The sequence below is a fragment of the Podarcis gaigeae genome, assembly GCF_964106915.1.
Source record: "Podarcis gaigeae genome assembly, chromosome: 1".
In the NCBI taxonomy this organism is placed as follows: domain Eukaryota; kingdom Metazoa; phylum Chordata; class Lepidosauria; order Squamata; family Lacertidae; genus Podarcis; species Podarcis gaigeae.
The window spans coordinates 131762828-131782261 of record NC_139678.1 but is presented as its reverse complement, the minus strand read 5'-3'; the positions used below and the strand labels follow the sequence as shown (position 1 = coordinate 131782261).

The 19434-nt window shown below is 41.8% G+C and overlaps 1 protein-coding gene across 5 annotated transcripts in view; it reads left to right on the top strand.

Annotated features, from left to right (window-relative positions):
* TRPM8 (transient receptor potential cation channel subfamily M member 8) overlaps window positions 1-19434 on the top strand; it is a 50312-nt gene that overhangs the window by 11422 nt on the left and 19456 nt on the right. For 2 of the 5 annotated variants that reach the window (XR_014556832.1, XM_083705986.1), the window contains exons 4-17: window positions 1075-1231; window positions 1977-2154; window positions 3170-3342; window positions 3969-4143; window positions 7645-7712; window positions 10187-10384; window positions 12855-12957; window positions 14726-14844; window positions 15351-15641; window positions 15857-15952; window positions 17320-17449; window positions 17848-17993; window positions 18314-18426; window positions 18981-19197. Coding sequence is in view for 2 of the 5 variants with exons in the window: in XM_083705986.1 (XP_083562112.1) it covers window positions 1075-1231; window positions 1977-2154; window positions 3170-3342; window positions 3969-4143; window positions 7645-7712; window positions 10187-10384; window positions 12855-12957; window positions 14726-14844; window positions 15351-15641; window positions 15857-15952; window positions 17320-17449; window positions 17848-17993; window positions 18314-18426; window positions 18981-19197 (2164 nt within the window). In the remaining 3 variants the exon portion in view is untranslated. Of the gene's footprint in view, window positions 1-1074; window positions 1232-1976; window positions 2155-3169; window positions 3343-3968; window positions 4144-7644; window positions 7713-10186; window positions 10385-12854; window positions 12958-14725; window positions 14845-15350; window positions 15642-15856; window positions 15953-17319; window positions 17450-17847; window positions 17994-18313; window positions 18427-18980; window positions 19198-19434 lie in introns of those variants that run through there. The other 3 variants (XR_014556833.1, XM_083705987.1, XM_083705988.1) reach the window with 3 other exon arrangements.

Below are 19434 nucleotides of genomic sequence, written 5' to 3'. Positions count from 1 at the left end.
GCCATTTAGGGCTTTAAAGGTCAGCACCAACACTTGGAATTGTGCTCGAAAACGTACTGGGGGCCAATATAGGTCTTTCAAGACCGGTGTTATGTGATCTTGGCGGCCGCTCCCAGTCACCAGTCTGGCAGCTGCATTCTGGATTACCGTAGTTTTAGTTTCTGAGTCACCTTCAAAGGTAGCCCTACATAGAGCGCATTGCAGTAGTCCAAGTGGGAGATAACTAGAGCATGCACCACTCTGGCGAGACAGTCTGCAGTCAGGTAGGGTTTCAGTCTGCCCACCAGAGGGAGCTGGAAGACAGCTGCCCTGGACACAGAATTGACCTGCACCTCCATGGACAGCAAAATAACTCCCAGGCTGCGCACCTTGTCCTTCAGAGGCACAGTTGCTCCATTCAGGACCAGGAGGTCCCCCACCCCCACCCACCCCCTGTCACCCCAGTACTTCAGTCTTGTCAGGATTCAACCTCAATCTGTTAGCCAACATCCATCCTCTAACAGCCTCCAGGCACTCACACAGGACCTTCACCACCTTCACTGGTTCTGATTTGAAAGAGAGATAGAGCTGGGTATCATCCACAGACTGATGAACACCCAGTCCAAACCCCCTGGTGATCTCTCCCAGTGGCTTCATGTAGCTATTAAAAAGCACGGGGGAGGGATGGAGCCTTGTGGCACCCCACAAGTGAGAGCCCAGGGGTCTGAACAATCATCCCCCAACACCACTTTCTGGACACGGTCCAGGAGGAAGGAGCGGAACCACTGTATAGCAGTGCCCCCAGCTCCCAGCTTTAGATCAGGGGTAGTCAACCTTCAGCCCTCCAAGTTTTGCTGGACTTAAACTCCCATCAAGGATGTTTGGAGTTTCAGCCCCACAAGAGCATCTGGAGGGCCACAGACCAATGACCTTCCTTCTTTAATTGGCCAGCAGTCCTTGACTTCTTATGTCCTTATCATTTAGATTTTTGAATTATTTCAGATTGCTTTGTTATGCTCCCTGTCAAAACGGAAACAAACAAAAACTTTGATGGTTAATTGCTATTTCTCTTTCCCAATATACATTTCTTGATAGTGACAATCTATGTAAATGTGGGTACGCGAAATCACAGCATGTAGAAGGGACTCAGATGGGCAACCATGAAAAATGGAATTATAAGAAGCACACTAAAGAATTCCCAACGGATGCCTTTGGCGATATTGAGTTTGAAAATTTGGGCAAAACAGGAAAAGTAAGTCATTTAAGTGTCCTTTTCGTTTTTCTATAGGATTTTTGGTGGTCATCTTTTCTAAAGGATTAATTTCAAAAGACGAGAATGTTTTGGGGCTGAGAGTCTTATCTATTCTTTCTATCTAATTCTTTTGAATCTGTGATTCTATCAAATTTATTAAGTCCCCAAAACGTACCCAGTCTTTCAAAATATAATTGCCAGGAAACTTATTAATCTTCTTTTTCCATTTGGATACATTCAGAGGGGAGTTTGTAGGTGCTGAGATAAATGTTGCCACCAAAGAAAGAATAGAGTAGATGTTTAAAACTAAGATTGAAGACTGAAGCAAAATCTCTGTTTGCATGCACACTCACACAGTGGACGCATGAAGAGATACATGCCAACCTGACTTTGAAGAACTCTTAGAATGAATTGAGTTCAGTGGGACTTACTGTCTGGTAAGTGGGGTTAGGATTGCAGGCTTAGGCATTCATCATAAGTCACCAACAGGAAGGATAAAAGAAGACATCCAAGGTGAATAGGGCTGGTGCATCAATTAAGATTCCTTAAGATGAAAGATTGGTGCCTTTTATGCAGTCAGCATCTTATTTACACCAGCTCTTGGCTGAAGAGCTTAAAGCAGACATGGCAGCATCCCGAGCGTCAGGCGAGTGAGAAGAGAAGGTCTTGACAAAATGTGACACCTGCCTTTTGGCTTGAGTGGAATATTTTTCTTATTGTAAATATGATTTTTCTCCCTTTTAAGTATATTCGCCTCTCGTGTGACACAGACTCGGAAACACTCTACGACCTAATGACCCAGCACTGGCACCTGAAAACACCCAACCTCATCATCTCAGTCACGGGCGGAGCAAAAAACTTTGCTTTAAAGCCACGTATGCGTAAGATAGTCAGCAGGCTGATCTATATCGCACAATCTAAAGGTAAAACAACCAAGCCTTTCCTCCCAAAACACTTGCTTTATCGTAAGCAAAAATTAAAAATGAGCCTCAAGGCGTGGTGGAAAGGAGGGACAGTGCCTGAAACATAACCTGCTCTCCATTCTGCATGTTTATTGCCACCCCAGCCTTTAGGAATTAATGGAATCAGTTTCAGGCATTGCTGAAACTGACTACTGAGCCTTCCCTTCCTCCCACTATTCTCTCACTCTGGATCCCTCCCAAGTAGATGAAGGCTGCATGGAGAGGGTGGGCTCCTACTCTGGGCCTCTCTGGCCCATTTCTCAACAACGTGCAGGACTCTTCTTGACTGGGACTGCCCTGCTGGGCAACAAGGGCAACCTCTGTGCTCATGGCTGTGGCTCTCAGCCTCTAACCCTGTCCTGGAAGAGCCTCCTTCTCCAGAGCCACCTTGATCAACCTCAAATGCCACAGCATCTCCCAGCTCATCCCTTCCCCAGACTGCTCCTCGGTGTCCCACCACCACAATCCGGGGTCTAAATTGTCATCTCCTTTGTCCTCCCTGGGGGGCTCTTGGGCAGGCGGCTCCCACCACTCTTCCTCATCCAGCCAGCCCCTGACATTCCTGCAGCCAGGCTGGGGCCAAAGGTATCACTCTGCGTTTCTTTGCATTCCACATCAGTGAGGCCAAGAGGGGGGGTCTTGACAAAAAAAAATGGCCAGGATTTATGGAGGGGGCAGGACACTTCCAAATGCTGCTTTAAAACAGTTGCTTTAAATTACTTTCTTTTGACCCTAAGTGCTCAGAAAATCTGTCAAACTCTTCCTACAATTTCTATTTTTTAGTTAGGTATTTTTATTTATTTACTTGATTGGGGAGCAGCTGCCCCTCTGCCCTCCGGCTACAGTCATGTTATAGTGATACACACACACACAATTCAGGGTATGGGAAGCTTCCTTAAATGTTGTAAAATCTATGAAGCAGTTTGCACATTCAACGTGACCCTGTTTGGCCTGGCTTTGCACTCTCAAACTACAGGGGCCTGGATATTCACTGGGGGAACGCATTATGGATTGATGAAGTATATTGGGGAAGTGGTGAGAGATAACACTATCAGCAGGAGCTCCGAAGAGAATGTCGTTGCTATTGGAATAGCTGCTTGGGGGATGGTATCTAACCGCGAGAGTCTGATTAGAAACTGCAGTGCTGAGGTACTGAACTTGATTAACATCCTGCAGTTATGTTACATCTTTCCCAGATTCCAACTTGTATATGTAACCCCATAAATGTAGCTTGTTGCTGTATAAATGAGGTGGTGGCTTCTTTACTTAAAGCACACCCTTGAGTGCACTGATATTCTGGCTTATTCTTTTTGAAGCTTAAACAGTCCTGCATTTTGATGTATTGTTGATGAAATGGCTAAAAGTGCATTCCAACCTTAATGCATAATTCAGAAGGCAATTTAGTTAATTTTGTCTCTAGGAATTTGGAGAACTCTGGGTAGATGTATACTTAGAAGAGAAGGGTGTAGAGTTTTAAACTGCCAGGGCAGCAGTGGGCTTAGAAAGGGCACAACAAACATAGGTTCTTGGAGGTGGGTCAGGCTAGGCAGGACAAAAATGAGAGAGGAAAGAGCAATGCGGGTGATGACCATGATTCACAAGAGGCTATTTACAAAGAGTGTGGAAATAGGTTGTAAATTTGCTATATGTACAGAAGAGTATTTCAGAGTTCTAAGAGGTAAAATAATAGGTGGCTAGAGGTATCCTGTTGCGCAACAATTGTAATCAGTTGGTGAAAGTAGCTTAATTTTTATTAATGTGGCTGTCTTTTCCAGATGTATTATTCCGCACCCTATATCATGGATGACCTCAAGAGGGACCCACTGTACTGTCTGGATAATAACCATACACATCTAATTCTGGTTGACAACGGAACTAATGGATACCCTGGCATAGAGGCCAAGCTACGAACCCAGTTAGAAAAATATATTTCAGAACGCATTATGCCAGGTCAGTTTCTAAGGAGCACGAGGGTTGGTGCAATGCATTAAAGGAATATCTGAGGGCGAATGAACTGGTTGTAGTAATTGTGAATTGTTTTAATTTGGGTTTCTTTATTTCTTTGTTTAAATAACTTTTTATTGAGTTTTATAAACAAGGGTAATAAGGGTAATAAATAAATAAGTAGAACAAGTCTTCTCATGCCATTTGTATGTCACAAAAATAGCATCATAAATTTGCAGTAATTTCTGTGACCTGGGTTCATTATTAGTAAAGGTAAAGGTAAAGGTACCCCTGCCCGTACGGGCCAGTCTTGCCAGACTCTGGGGTTGTGCGCCCATCTCACTCAAGAGGCCAGGGGCCAGCGCTGTCCGAAGACACTTCCGGGTCACGTGGCCAGTGTGACATCGCTGCTCTGGCGAGCCAGAGCTGCACACGGAAACGCCCTTTACCTTCCCGCTAGAAAGCGGTCCCTATTTATCTACTTGCACCCGAGGGTGCTTTCGAACTGCTAGGTTGGCAGGCGCTGGGACCGAGCAACGGGAGCGCACCCCGCCGCGGGGATTCGAACTGCCGACCTTTCGATCGGCAAGCCCTAGGCGCTGAGGCTTTTACCCACAGCGCCACCCGCGTCCCCGGGTTCATTATTAGTGGTCAATTTATAGGTTCTTGGTTTGTGAATTGGTTTAAACAAAAACAATAACAAAGGGCAAACAGGCTAGAAGAGACAACATTCAACACCTAGTCAGGAGTGTTTTATTTGGTTTTATGGTACAATACCTTCAAAGATGTTATGCTTGAAAGGAAGTCTAAGAATATATTAAGTAAGTAAATAAATTAAAGTATCTTAATAAAAGACCTTATTTGCTGATTAAATCTATTAACGCAAAGCATTAATTTTGTGCTGTTTCTGGATGGAAATCATGTGAAATATTATTATTTCTATTTATAAGGCTTAGTCAGTTTACATAACGAAACACAGAATAGCTTAAGGTAACCTGAGGTTGCTGCCTGGAGTAGCTTACAGAGGAAAAATAATGAAGAGAGAAGAAGGGAGGGAGGAGAGGCAAGGTAAACAAGGCAAATATCCAAAACATAACAGGAACTTTAAAAACCATTACAAAGTGGTGAGTACAATTTCAATTCCCGCCCCCAACTTTATCTGCACAACTGTATGTTAAGCAGAACCCCAATTAAAGTAATAGCCAAACAAAAAAGAAGGGCGGGAGAGAGAAAATGTTAAGCATAATGGAAGAGCCTCAAAGTTTACGCAGGGGTCTTAGGATAGCATGCAGGAGGTTTTACCAAATAGTGGCAAGAAAATATTGGTTTAACAAGAATGCTCATAAAAATATGTCAGTGTATAGTGAAAAAATTATGCAATTTTGCTTGATGTACACATTTTTGCAAGCCATTAGAAAATTTAAAAAAGGAGCTGTGTTTTGGTTCATGTAAAGTGCAAATTAGATAGGCTCTCATTAAAATCCTAAACAAATCCCCGTCCGTCCCCCCCAGGTGCCTTACCACACTGCTCAGTTGGCTGGATCAGGATGCAGTTACAGAGCTTATAGGGCTGCTTAAGTAGAAGCAGTCAGGCTCCAGTTGGTGGTAGCAAGGAAAGCCATAGGCTGCGACAGTCTGTGGCCTCTTCTGATGTTTAAAATTGGCCTCCTGCCCCCAGCTTTATACATGACCTGGGCCAGGGCAGCCCACCCATGAGGCAAGGTGAAGTGACCACATTGGGCAGCAGAACTGGCCTCCAAGGACTGCATCTGCTGCTGCTGAGATAGTGGCAGCAATGACTGTGGCGTACAAGGCGCCATCCAACTGTCTTAGGGACTGAGGTGGGCATCTGTGGGCAGGACATATAAGAGCTTTGTGGGATGGAAAGAGGGCAGACTAGTCATTGACTGCTGACCAAGATAACCAAGGCATAAATCTTGGTTACTAAAACTCCCTTGGGAGATAAGGGGGGTTGGGAATCAACTGCACATGCTCAGAACAAGATATTAATCACACCAGAGACAAGGAAGTCTTTGTGTGCGGAGGAATATCTTGAGTGCGGAACCTTCATCGGGCCCATGCACCACATAACAATCATTAATTGAGGACATCAGGACAGCAAAACCTCCTTTTAATTATTTAAGTAAGTAAGTATGAAATGGATTTTTTATCCACCAGTTAGTTAGCACCCAGGGACGCGGGTGGCGCTGTGGGTTAAACCACAGAGCCTAGGACTTGCCAATCAGAAGGTCAGCAGTTTGAATCCCCGCAACGGGGTGAGCTCCCGTTGCTCGGTCTCTGCTCCTGCCCACCTAGCAGTTCGAAAGCATGTCAAAATGCAAGTAGATAAATAGGTACCGCTCTGGCGGGAAGGTAAATGGCGTTTCCGTGTGCTGCTCTGGTTCGCCAGAAGCGGCTCCCTCGGCCAATAAAGCGAGGTGAGCGCTGCAACCCCAGAGACGACCATGACTGGACTGAATGGTCAGGGGTCCCTTTTTACCTAGTTAGCACCCAGAAAACAAATGGACACCTCCAAGATGAAAGGCACTGTTTTTTAGATTACAGGCTAAAAAACAAACCGAAAAGTTTATCTCAATTATTGGAGACTATGAAAGAGTACCATGGACAAGGCAGCTCTGAATCTGTTTAAAACCTTTACTTTATATTAACTGTAATCCTCCAATATGTGCATGTGGTGTTAGCTGCAAAAGTGAAACTCAATTTATCAGCGTGGGAATGGAATTCAGGATTAATGCAGGCTTAAAGAGATGGACACAAGTTTCTTAAAGCAGAGACTGCCATGACGGAGACTAATAGAACCCAACATGGCAAAGATACTGCTGAATATCCCATTGATTGTTGGTATCATGCGACAACTGCTAGGTGAACAGCTGTCAGAATTAAGAACTGAGATGTGCAGAATGATAAATGAGAATGGATCAGAGAAACATCGGATTAAAGAATGCCGATGTGGAAAAAGGACCTGTGGAAAAAGATGTTGATCCAAATCTGCAAAGTGGGAAACACAAAGTGGCAAAGTGGGAAACACCAAATGATGAAGTGGAGTGGATATCCACATAGATGTTTGGAAAATTGGAACAGATAAAGGATGCTGCTGTGATGCTGGAAGAAATGAATGAAATTATGAACAGAGATACCAAGAATCAACATGAGATGGTAGAGACAGAGCTGAGAGAGAAAGGGCTTTGTGTACAAGTTGAACAAAGAAAAAGCCTCTAAGCATTGATTAACAAAGAGGACTGTAGCCATTCCTTAAAATGCTGAGAAGAGCGAATCTCTGAATCAAAATAGATTCAGCAAAATATTCTAGTGCTATATAAAGAGAGGTTATTTAAATTATGGAAAGGTCAGGCACATTTTAATGAATGCCTGCTTTCAGAATGGAATACACAAAGTCTGGTCAAAGGACAATTCTGAGAATTATAAACTGTGCAAGTGTTCTTCTGGAAATGCATACAACTCTTTATTACTGCATTTGTGTTTCAGATTCTAATTATGGTGGGAAGATTCCAATTGTGTGTTTTGCCCAAGGAGGTGGAATAGAAACGTTGAAAGTAAGTATGTCCCCCCACACCAAATCTCCCTCTGTCTTCTACATCTTAGGTTAGGTGTGCATGGAGGGTAGCATTTTGCCGTTTCATTCATATACAGTGGAACCTTGAGTTGCGGACGTAATCCGTGACAGAGGCATGTCCACAACCCACAGCGTTTGCATCCTGAAGAGCCGCGTCTGTGCAGGCACCAGCGCAATTTGGCACTTGTGCGCATGCGCGAGCGGCGAAACCCAGAAGTAACCCGTTCTGGTACTTCCGGGTTCCCCGCGGTCCGCAACCCAAGAACATGTAACCTGAAGCGTCCGTAACATGAGGTATGACTGTAGATGCAAGGACTGTGTACTTAGGTTTCAGTAATATCCTGAGTGTTCTTGGCAATGGTTTCTGTTTTAAAAGGAAGGAAGGAATATATATATATATATATTGCATTACTAGATCATGAATCCGGATAAATGGTTGTCAACTTCACCTCTAGTATAAGTGTTAGTGTTCATTCTTCTGTCTTTATTTAATGGCTGGTATCTTCAAAGTTGTCTCTAAGTTCCATTTGTGGCAGTACTGCAGTAGACTCTTTGCACCAAAAATTTCCAAGAATGATCCCTGAGAAATATCCTTGCTTATTAGCTCCAAATTTCAACATGTGGCAGGCTCCTACAGCTAGTCTTTTTTTGAAATATTCTCATTATTTATGTGAGACGTTTTCAGCTTCCTTATGTTGCATCTTTGTGTTTGTGTTATTTGCTAGACCTCCTCCTCTTCGAATATTTCTGGTCCCAGTAGCATTCCTTGTTATCTAAAGTGTAATAAACATTTATGTGGTTTTGAGTCTGGACCACAGACTCAATTTTTGTTAACCACAGACACACACACACACACGTTCCAAAGCATTTTCTATTCACTATTCACCTGCAATGTGGTTAAATGTTGGTTGCATCCACTCAGAGATATTGTCTGCAAAATAGGATTGTACTGTATCAGACATGCTGCATTAATAATATTCTGAAAGCAAATACACCTAATAGCTTTGTGGAGCATGAGTATCTGTCTGATCATCTTAAAACAATTACTAATCCCATTGATTTGGTTGGCAACTGCCTCAGTACTAATACTGATACAGTACTAAAACCCTAACCACAACATATACTAAGTATTGTTGAATGATTGTATAAACATACATTTTGGTTGTTATAACTAGATTTCTAACAATAAAAGTTGTCACCAGGTAAAATAAACCACCACTGATGGTTCATATTTGTAATTCATTTCTTGTATCAGCTGAAAAATAACTCTTGCTTAATCTAATTTTTCATCAGCAATTGCTTTAGATATTTTAATAGCTGCTCACTATTTCTTGTCCTCAAGATAATTGAGGTATGGCCAGGAGACGTCGCAGCTACAGCAGGGTGAACACATTGTCACACCCTGTCATATTCAAAACTTCCATTCTATAAAGAACCCTGCAAATATTAAGGTGCTTCCCAGTGAAAACCTGTCTACCCAGGTGTACAGGAGGTTGAACAGAGAAGTTGTTGCAGATATTAATATTGTGCAGTTTGAAGTTACTGGAAGCACAAGACTTGACTTCTTTTGGAATAAATAAATGTCCAGATGCATAAAAATATTGTTCAAACTTTTACTGGCAGAACTCTTTAAAATAAATCAGAATACATCAAATCATATATCCAAAATATCCATACAATGTCCTGTGCAGTCCAACACAGGATCAGCATCTTAGAAAACATGAAATAATCCATACAGACCTAAAAGGTCTCTCTCTCTCTCTCTCTCTCTCTCTCTCTCTCTCTCTCTCTCTCTCTCTCCCCCCGCAGCCTGCATTCCAGCCTCCAGACTGTTTGCTCTCCCTTCAGGAGAGCTTCAATTTACATCTTCACTCCATTGAGTTTAGGAGAAAAGACTGAAAGGCAACTACCTTCATTATGGAGATTTTTCAACCCAATACCTCTCACATGATCTAAGGTTACAACACTCACATGATAGCTACTAGAGAAACTGCAATCAGTTAGTAGTTAATCATTAACTTAGCAAGAGCTCCAAGTGCTCTCCTTGCTTTCAATATAGCCCCATAGAAGAACCCCATGTTAAACCTTTTCACCAAAAAACATTTAGCCATTTCTCATTTCTGTGTCAATTAAACCATTATACCTAACAGAAGTACCTCAAATAAGATGGCTAGTTCAGTGTTGCAGTTGCTGTGTTGTCTATGCTGAGCACAATATTCTGGAATGTCAATGTCCAACATGGGGATTTGCATAGTCCCTGACCAGAGTGATGTGCATGTCAAGAGTGAAATTTGTTGTGCCTCTCTTGCAAATGAAAATGAATTATGGCTGGCAGAATGGAGGCGCCTTTGGAGATCTAGCCCTTTCACTGGTCTGGAGAGAAGGACTGTTACAGCAAGGTGACTCCCCCCCCCCCCCACGAATCTTTATTCATCCTAATGGTTTATTCCATAGGCCATTAACACTGCAGTCAAGAGCAAAATTCCCTGTGTGGTGGTGGAAGGTTCTGGTCAGATTGCAGATGTGATTGCAAGCTTAGCAGAGGCAGAAGGTTCGCTTACGTCCTCATCTGTCAAAGAGAAATTACTCAGATACTTGCCTCGAACTCTTTCTAGACTCACAGAAGAGGAGACTGAAAACTGGATCAAATGGGTAAGTTCATCCATTTGATAGAAGCCCTGTATACACTACGGTTTTCTTTAGAGGCTCAACCAAATGTCAGCCTTCAGTGGATGGTTTTTGGGAGCGACTTATTGATTAGTTGCTAAGCTCTGGAAATTTTAGCACAACATTTTATTTGCATTAAAAGGGAATTGTTAGTGGTTGTTGTTGATTTATTTATTTATACCCCGCCTTTTTCCCTGATGGGACTCAAGGCAGCTTACAGAGAAAAAACAAGAATCACTAAAAACATAGAAAAAGCTATCATTTAAAAAACAATTAAACAGTAATAGAATTAAAATGATATACATATATAAAATCTGTTTAAAACATACAAACAATTACAGTGGTGCCTCGCAAGACGAAAAGAATCCGTTCCGCGAGTCTCTTCGTCTAGCGGTTTTTTCGTCTTGCGAAGCAACCCTATTAGCAGCTTAGCGGATTAGCGCTATTAGCGGCTATTAAAGGCTTAGCGGCTATTAAAGGCTTAGCGGCTATTAGCGGCTAAGCGGCTTAGCGACTTAGAAAAAGGGGGAGGGGGAAAAATCACAAGACTTGCAAGATGTTTTCGTCTTGCGAAGCAAGCCCATAGGGAAATTCGTCTTGCAACGCGCCTCCAAAACGGAAAACCCTTTCGTCTAGCGGGTTTTTCGTCTTGCGAGGCATTCGTCTTGCGGGGCACCACTGTAAAATAAAAACAGTATGGTACCAGCCCTTTCATTAAAAGCAGTCAATTCCCAAAAGTCTGTTGGAACAAGAAGGTTTGTCAGATTTACTTCTGCATAACAGAAGAAGCAGAGGAGGACCAGATTCGTCTCAAAAGCTTTCATTCCTTAAGAGTTTGGCAGGGAAGTATGAAAGACGAGCTTGTGTGCTTAAGCAGTTTTGGGGGGCTTACTCTGTCTGCCTTGCCAGTACTCCCACCTGCTGTGACAGGCAGCTGAAGCAGACCAGAGTCTGGTGACCCAGTCACTCAGAATTCCACCAGAGGGCTAGACCGTTCTAGGGGGAAGATGGATGGTGGATGGATGGATGGATAGCTTTGCCAATCAGTTACAAAAATCAGTTACAAAAGAGCCTTAGTGTAGTTGTTGCCTTTTCTTTTGGGATTGTTTAAGCACGATATATTTATGTGGGCTTATTTAGGCAGATATAGTAGGTAAGCTGGGCACTGTACTGTATATTTATTTTAAATTCATTTTAACACAAGGCAGAAAAGCTTCTCCAAAGCTGATCTAACCCAAGTGTTCTGGTGTCGTATCTAGGATCTGTGCAGTTTGGCTTGGTGTCAGTTGAGGTGGCCACAGAAATGTTCCAGAACCTAAAATTACCCCACAACACCATTCTAGTTCTCTAACTAGGAGGTGGAGCAAGGGTGGTCCTCTCAATAGATGGTGTGCAGGAAACCTCTCCAGAAGTTACATCCGTCTCTGGATTTTTGTTTCGTTTCAAGCACAAGGAAAAACTGAGTGCATGGAAAATCTTATTTTTTAATTTTTTAGAATGGCACTAAGCCCTAGTGAAGGAGTAATTTAGTTCTTTTGGGGGGGGCAGGAGGAAATGGCTTTCTCAGTTAATGGTCCAATGTTTCATCGGTGTTTCTTTTTTGGTCCATTACCTGTTACCTATAATAATCTTAGAAGACAGAAATGGCTTCTCAGCACTGCTAATGAAGTTCTCTTATGTTTTGTGTTCACCGTTTTGTTTTGCTACCATAGATTTTTAAAAGCTTTGTTACATTTTGCTCCTTCATGGATATTTGCCAGAAATCAGGCAAAAATATTTACCTTAATCTCTTGTAACAGTAGTTGGTCCCCACTTTGAATGTTGACCTCTTCCTGGAAATACTAGCATTGTAGGATGGGTCAGAAAGAAGATTTTACATAATCATGGCATTCCATCACATGCTAGTCAGTTGTTGCGCCATAACACTATGGTTCAAGCTTCCCCACTTAGGAAGTTCCAGGTTTTCCGTCTTCTGAGTTCTTTCTCTTTCCTTACAGCAAAGCTGGATCTTTGTGACTCTATCTTTATCAGGACACTGTCCACCTCTAGTCTCTCTCCTCTATCTCTGCAGCAGTATATAATATTTATTTAATTATGTATGTATGTATGTATGTATGTATGTATAGAATCCTGACCACATGTGGGTAAACTTGCCAGTATGTACATTGACCCAATCCTCCATATATTTTTCTGTAGTGGCATGTCAAGCCACAGAACTGCTGTTGTGAGTTGTTTGTCCATTAGACACAGAAAAATATGCAATATTAAAATTGTTATGAAGACCAACAGAATGATTCCTCCCTGCTCCACTTCTCTCCAAAAGTGGATAGTAAGAGAGCATACATGTTGTGTAATAGGTTCTAGTTAAACTTGACAGGATATTCTGTAGTAAAAGGAGAGTAATTTGATTACGAAGATCCTCAGGATAGAGTAAACCATGACTTTCCTTGTGCAGATTAAAGAAGTACTTGAAAATCCTCATCTGTTAACTGTGATCAAAATAGAAGAAGCAGGAGATGAAATTGTGAGCAACGCAATTTCATTTGCTCTTTATAAAGGTATGCTGTTGCTGGTTTTGTCTCTTAATATTATTCAGTTGCTTACATTGCATTTTTAATAAATTTTGGAAGCCATCTAGAGTGTTTGGGGTGGAAGTTCATAAAATTGATTAATTAACCAATTCATTAAACAACCAAATTTATTTTTTAAAAAACACATATTGCTTGATTAATAGTTTCTACTTTCTCATTACCTTAAAAACAATTTACTTTGCAACCCATCAGTCATGAATTGTACACAAATTTGAGCAATATCCCTATTTTCCCTTTTGAAAAAGAGTTTGCTAGAATAGCAATGAGTGGCAATTTCTCTTTCCCTGGTATGGAACCATCAGGATTTTCAGATCCGCACTGGAATTTGGAAGATTTAAATCTGCCTTGGGCAATTGTTGGTGGTGTTCAGTAAAAGCTTCCATTTCCATTGAACTGAAACAATTATGAATATCACAGAAAATACAAGTGAGTGTGATCAGACACTGTAATGGATCAAAAGTAGTAGGCGGGTTATAGATTTGAACTTCTCCATAGTTTTCGATGTTTTGAAGCAAACTGGAGTGGAAATGCAGAGTACAACTTCAAAAATCTAAAGGAGCCTTGGTGCCATCTTGGAATTTGCAGCAGTTAAAGGAGCTATTTTGTTTCTTTGTTCTGCTATCAAATGAATGCTGATAATTGTGAGAATACATGCATGATGCTTCTTGTATGAATTTTCAGAAGTACAGCCATGTAAGCCTGTTGCAGCAAAATCAACCGTTTTATAATGCCTTAATTCTTTTTTTAATGTTTCATATTTATTTGATTTGGATATATGAACAATTTATAATAAAACATTAACAGTTATGAGCTGTACCTTAAACTCTAACGAATGAGCTAGAGTTCACTTTATCAGATGGGGGAATGTTTACTGAGGAACAGAGCAGGGGCCTGCAAGGTTTACTGGCCATGGGCCGGATCACTCCCACGGAGATCGTCCGTGGGCCAGACTGGCACAGCATGATGCTGGAAATCATGCCTGCGCATGTTTGCGGCGCCGGAAATTGCTTCTGCGCATGCCCAGACACCGAAAATAGCACCTGCACAGAAGCGATTTTCGGCGTCTGCACATGCGCAGATGCAATTTCTGGTATCTGCTCGTGTGCAGATGCCATTTCCGGCATCACTTGGTGAGATCCCATGCTGCGCTGCGCTGGTTTAACGCAGCACACGGGGGACTTGCCGAGTGGGTGTCTCGGTTTGCGGGTGACCCGTGGGCTGGTAAAGCGGTTTTGGTGGGCCACATCCGGCCCATGGGCCACGTTGCCGACCCCTGGAAATAGAGGATGTGGGAAAAGTAAATAGCGAGGACTGAAGAAAGTGAAATGTAAAAAAAATACTAATAGTACAGTGACTATTCACAAATATTCTGATCCACAATCATGAAAACATGGTGATTATTATATTTTAAAATATGATTACCACAGTTTTGGGTGCAGGGCAGGATTCTGCATCATGAGAACTGCAATATTTGAGCAGAATTCTCTCCTTTTTTTTACATGATTGCTGGCAACAGTATTTCTGTTTCTTTTCAGAATAAAGCACATTCATATACAAAGAGATCTTCCTTTTGGTTAATGGGCAAGCTTGAGAGAGCTGTTAAAGTGGGGTGGGGAATGTCATCTCCACCCCTCAGCATTTCCTCATCCCACCCCAAGACTCAAATGAGAACTGGGAACAAACCAGAGAGTTGTTTTAATATTAATCAACCACCAACTTCTCTCTGCACTTGTAGCTTTCAGCACAAATGAACAAGATAAAGATAACTGGAATGGGCAACTCAAATTGCTTTTGGAATGGAACCAGCTGGAGCTGGCGAGTGAAGAGATCTTCACTAATGATCGACGCTGGGAGGTACGTAGAGCGGCTTGTGTTGCTTTCGCCTTGAAAAAGCCACCAGGCAGGCAGGGACAAGGCTGACACTCTTGGATGGAAAGGCTGGTGCCAGGAGTCCATCTATTTAATGGCAGGAAAACTTGGGAAGGCAAGGCAATCCGTGTTGTGCAGTTGCAGTCAATCAATGTGCCCATTGGTTTCCCCCCCATAATAGGATGGAACACAGGGTCCTATCAATTACTCCTAGATGCACACTAACATGAGAGCCTGCTCTGTAAACTTCTCCAAGTTTTAAATGGAGATAATTTTCTGAAGCCCCATACGGAACTTATCTTCACTGTGTGTGGACAATATGAAGCTACAGCCTATTGTCTCAGGAGGAATATTTTATTCTGTTGAGAATATTAAGGCTACCATAAGAAATTAATCACAATTTGTGTAGCAGAAGACAAGCCCAAGGGGCTAGAGAAAGACTTCTGCTTTCAAACTGGGTCAACATTTTGCTGCCTTTTGTTCCTTGCTAGTCTGCAGACCTCCAGGATGTCATGTTCACAGCCCTGATAAAGGACAGGCCAAAATTTGTCCGTCTCTTTCTGGAAAATGGCTTAAATCTGAGGAAGTTTCTTACGAATGATGTTCTAACTGATCTGTATACCAACAACTTCAGCAGTCTGGTGTTTAAGAATCTACAGATTGCCAAGAACTCCTACAACGATGCCCTCCTTACATTTGTGTGGAAGATGGTGGAGGATTTCAGAAAAGGTCTCAAAAAAGAGGACAAGAGCAGCAAGGAAGACATTGAGATACAGCTGCTGGTATGTAACTCAGATGCGCATATAGCAGAGTACAGCTGTTAACACTTAGAACCAGGTACAACAAAAGGGTGGTATTCAGCTAAGTTTTACTCAGATTAAATATATCTACTCTGAATAACAATTGAATACCACCCAAAGAGCTTCAGAAAAGAGTCAATACCAAAGTTTCCTTTTTCAGCAACTTTAGCTTTATTCTTGTTTTTATATGCTTTCAGGATGCCTCCCTTATCTCAAGGCACCCCCTGCAGGTTCTCTTTATTTGGGCAGTCCTTCAAAACAAAAAGGAGCTCTCCAAAGTGATCTGGGAACAGGTATGCTACACTTCCATCATGACTTTTGTCCATTATGCTTACCTGTGAGTTTGACCTAGAGCTTGTTCCGTTAGAAAATATGTACTCCTTACTTAATATTGAAGCCTCCCTGTGGGTGGAAATAGCAGTTTCCCTGCTTTTGAAATACATGAGAACTGTGATTGGAAAGTGGTGGCATTTTGCACTTGAATAATTTAATATAATATAAGATGAAGCCTGCTCACTTTTAAACATCTAAAGGGAGATGAGAAAGAAGAGGGAAACAGTAATTGGGTGTGAGAATAGGACGGAAAATGGTGGATGCAAACTTCAGGTAGGTGAATTAGTGGAGTCTCAATTCTTGGAGGTTTGTAAGAAAAGACTGGTGAGACTTTTGACAGAGGTTTGTTTTTAATTAGTTTTTATTAAAGTTTTTGTGATTTGAAACAAATAAGCAAGAAAAAGTACGTATAGCATCTCCACTTTCAATTCCTAGAGTCATTTTTCATAGAGTTTGTTTGCATTCAGTAATAATAATAATAATAGTAATAACAACAACAACAATAATATAATTATTTATACCCCGCCCTTCCTGGTTCAAAAACCAGGCTTAGGGCAGCTAACAACAAATTTAAAACACTTACCATAATTATAAAAGCAGCATAAAATACAGTATAAAAACATGAATAACAATAAAAATCAAAAATCAATTTAGGGGAAATAAGCATCAGATAGAGTTTGTTTGCATTGAGTAAGACGTTATTGTTATAGACACTGGTGGAAAAGAGGGAGGGAGAGGGTCAGAGGGATAATGATATTTTCACTCTATTGTATAGTGTTTGTGCAGGGGCTTTTTCAGCATGTCGTGGGTAGGTCCTTTATTTATATAGTTATTTGTTTTTATTGGCATTGTAAGAGATTGGATGGTGCAGGGCTTGGCTGATTGCATTCGGTTGGTTGCAGTATGGTATGTTTGTATGTGTGTGGGGCGGTGGTTTGTTGTGTCAGATTAGCCATCTTGATTTGTATGCTGTTTGGGGGCCCTCGGTTGCGTGAGTGGCAGGGGTTGGAGTAGATTGATCAGTCAGGAAAGATGGTTCGGCCAACTCCAACACCCTACTTTAAGGCAGGTGGCCTTAAGGTTTTAGCTTCCAGTTTAAGCAGCAAGATGTTTGACACTCCTTTCCAAATTTGAGAATTGTAAGATGAAACAGAAGTGCAGCACCCACATGGTTTCTCAGATACAGCTTCAGGGAACAGAGTACTATTAAATTATGCAGTTGCCTTGCTGTTTTGGGATATGAACTGATGTTACTGGAATTGTGTCACAGTTACAGTAACTCATAAGTAATGCTGTTTTGTAACCTGGCAATTCTTTCTCTTTGCAGACTAGAGGCTGCACTCTGGCAGCATTAGGGGCGAGCAAGCTCCTGAAAAGCCTGGCTAAGGTAAAGAATGATATCAATGCTGCCGGGGAATCAGAGGAGCTGGCAAATGAATATGAGACAAGAGCTGTTGGTAGGTTTTGATCTAAAAGGCTCAAACTCAAGAGTGGAGCTAATGCAAATATCTGCTAAAAAAATCATAATGGGAAAGCAGCAAATCAGCAAAGTTAAACTTTCAGATTTAGCTTTGAACTCCAAGCAATGCATTGCAAATTTTAGTAAATATTGACAAGGATTTTTCTCTGATTAAGCACATCAATTTAGCCCATCTCAGCTAAGTCCAATAATTTTAACAACCATTCCTCCATGGTAGGTAATGATGAATCTTCCTATTTATGTGCATTAAAGAATCTCACCGCTGTGATCATGTATTAAAATAATGTCCATAGTCTTTTTCTAATTGTATATGCATACGTCCTTCAGGAAGAGACCGGTGATGCTTCTGATTCTCTGTCCATTTATACTTTTTAGAGTTGTTCACAGAATGTTACAGCAGTGATGAAGATCTGGCTGAACAGCTTCTTATCTATTCCTGTGAAGCCTGGGGTGGAAGCAATTGTCTGGAACTTGCTGTGGAAGCAAAGGACCAACAATTCATTGCCCAGCCAGGAGTCCAGGTATAATCGCCGAGATGCAAACAGATAATCGATGGTCAGTTCCCACTGTGAGAAGCAAAGTTACAGGGAACCAGGCAGAGGGCCTTCTTGGTAGTGGCACCTGCTCTGTGGAATGCCCTCCCACCAGATATCAAGAGAATAAACAACTTTCTGACCTTGTTTAGGGAAGCTTTTAATGACTGATGTTTTATATTTTTTTGGAAGTCACCCAACAAAAGAAGTCACCCCAGATGGATGGGATATAATTATTATTATTATTATTATTATTATTATTATTATTATTATTATTATTATTATTTTATTATATTTCTGTCTTTCAGAATTTTCTTTCGAAACAATGGTATGGGGAGATCTCTAGAGACACCAAGAACTGGAAGATTATCCTGTGCCTTTTCCTTTTCCCTTTAATAGGTTGTGGCTTCATCTCTTTCAGGTAAATTACTTCTAGTTAATAAAGCTATGATGGGTTTCCTCTCCAAAAAGACAATTGCTGCCATGTTTTGTAGTAAGTACGCAGGCTTCAGGTTTGCTTCCACTGCAGAGAAATCTCCACATATGCAAAGGGGTGGTTGTAATTCCTGCGACAGTTGTACCCTAAAAGGCACCCTAAAAATACTTACATAAATAAAAATGTAATCGCTGTTAATGTCAGAATGATGTAGCAAGTGGCTGTGCAGCTGCCTAGGCATCCGTTGGATAGATGGGAGTCAGAGTAACTTGGTAGTGTTATTGCATTGCCTAGATTGGTCTTGTTTGATAGCTTTTTTAAGAGGTACTCAAGAGTACGCAGTATTGGCACCTCTTTTTGTTGTTAAAAAGTGTGACACTTGCTGTAACAACTTCAAGGTGAGTACCAGCACCTATTTTTCTAGGGTGGGGGGAGAGCTCTGATAGTATCCCATTGTTGTTATTGTGTGCCTCCACTCAGCAGCATGCTCATTTTCTGCTTGGTTATCCTGTTCTAAGCTGTTCCTTTCTCTTTCACAGGAAAAAGCCAACCGAGAGGACCAAAAAGATGTTCTGGTATTATGCCTGGTTCTTCACTTCACCCTTTGTGGTCTTTTCTTGGACTGTCATCTTCTACATCGCCTTCCTCTTGCTCTTTGCCTATGTCCTGCTCATGGATTTCCAGAAGGAACCCACCATGCTGGAACTGATCCTCTACGTGCTGGTCTTCATCCTGCTTTGTGATGAAGTGAGACAAGTAGGGAGTTCTTGGAAATCAACAGGAGTTTTTATTTCCAGGAGATTATTCCAGTTGCAGAAAAAAGAAGAGGCTCCACCCCCCCATTCAGGGCTTCTGCTTCTGAGTTTAATCAACACATGTATCAGGAGAGAGAGGATGAACATGCTAGTGTCCTCTGTCACTGCTACCAGTGAGCTGAAGAGAGAACTTTTGCAGTGGGGGATCCTTCACTGCATGTATTTGCATGCTTCAAAT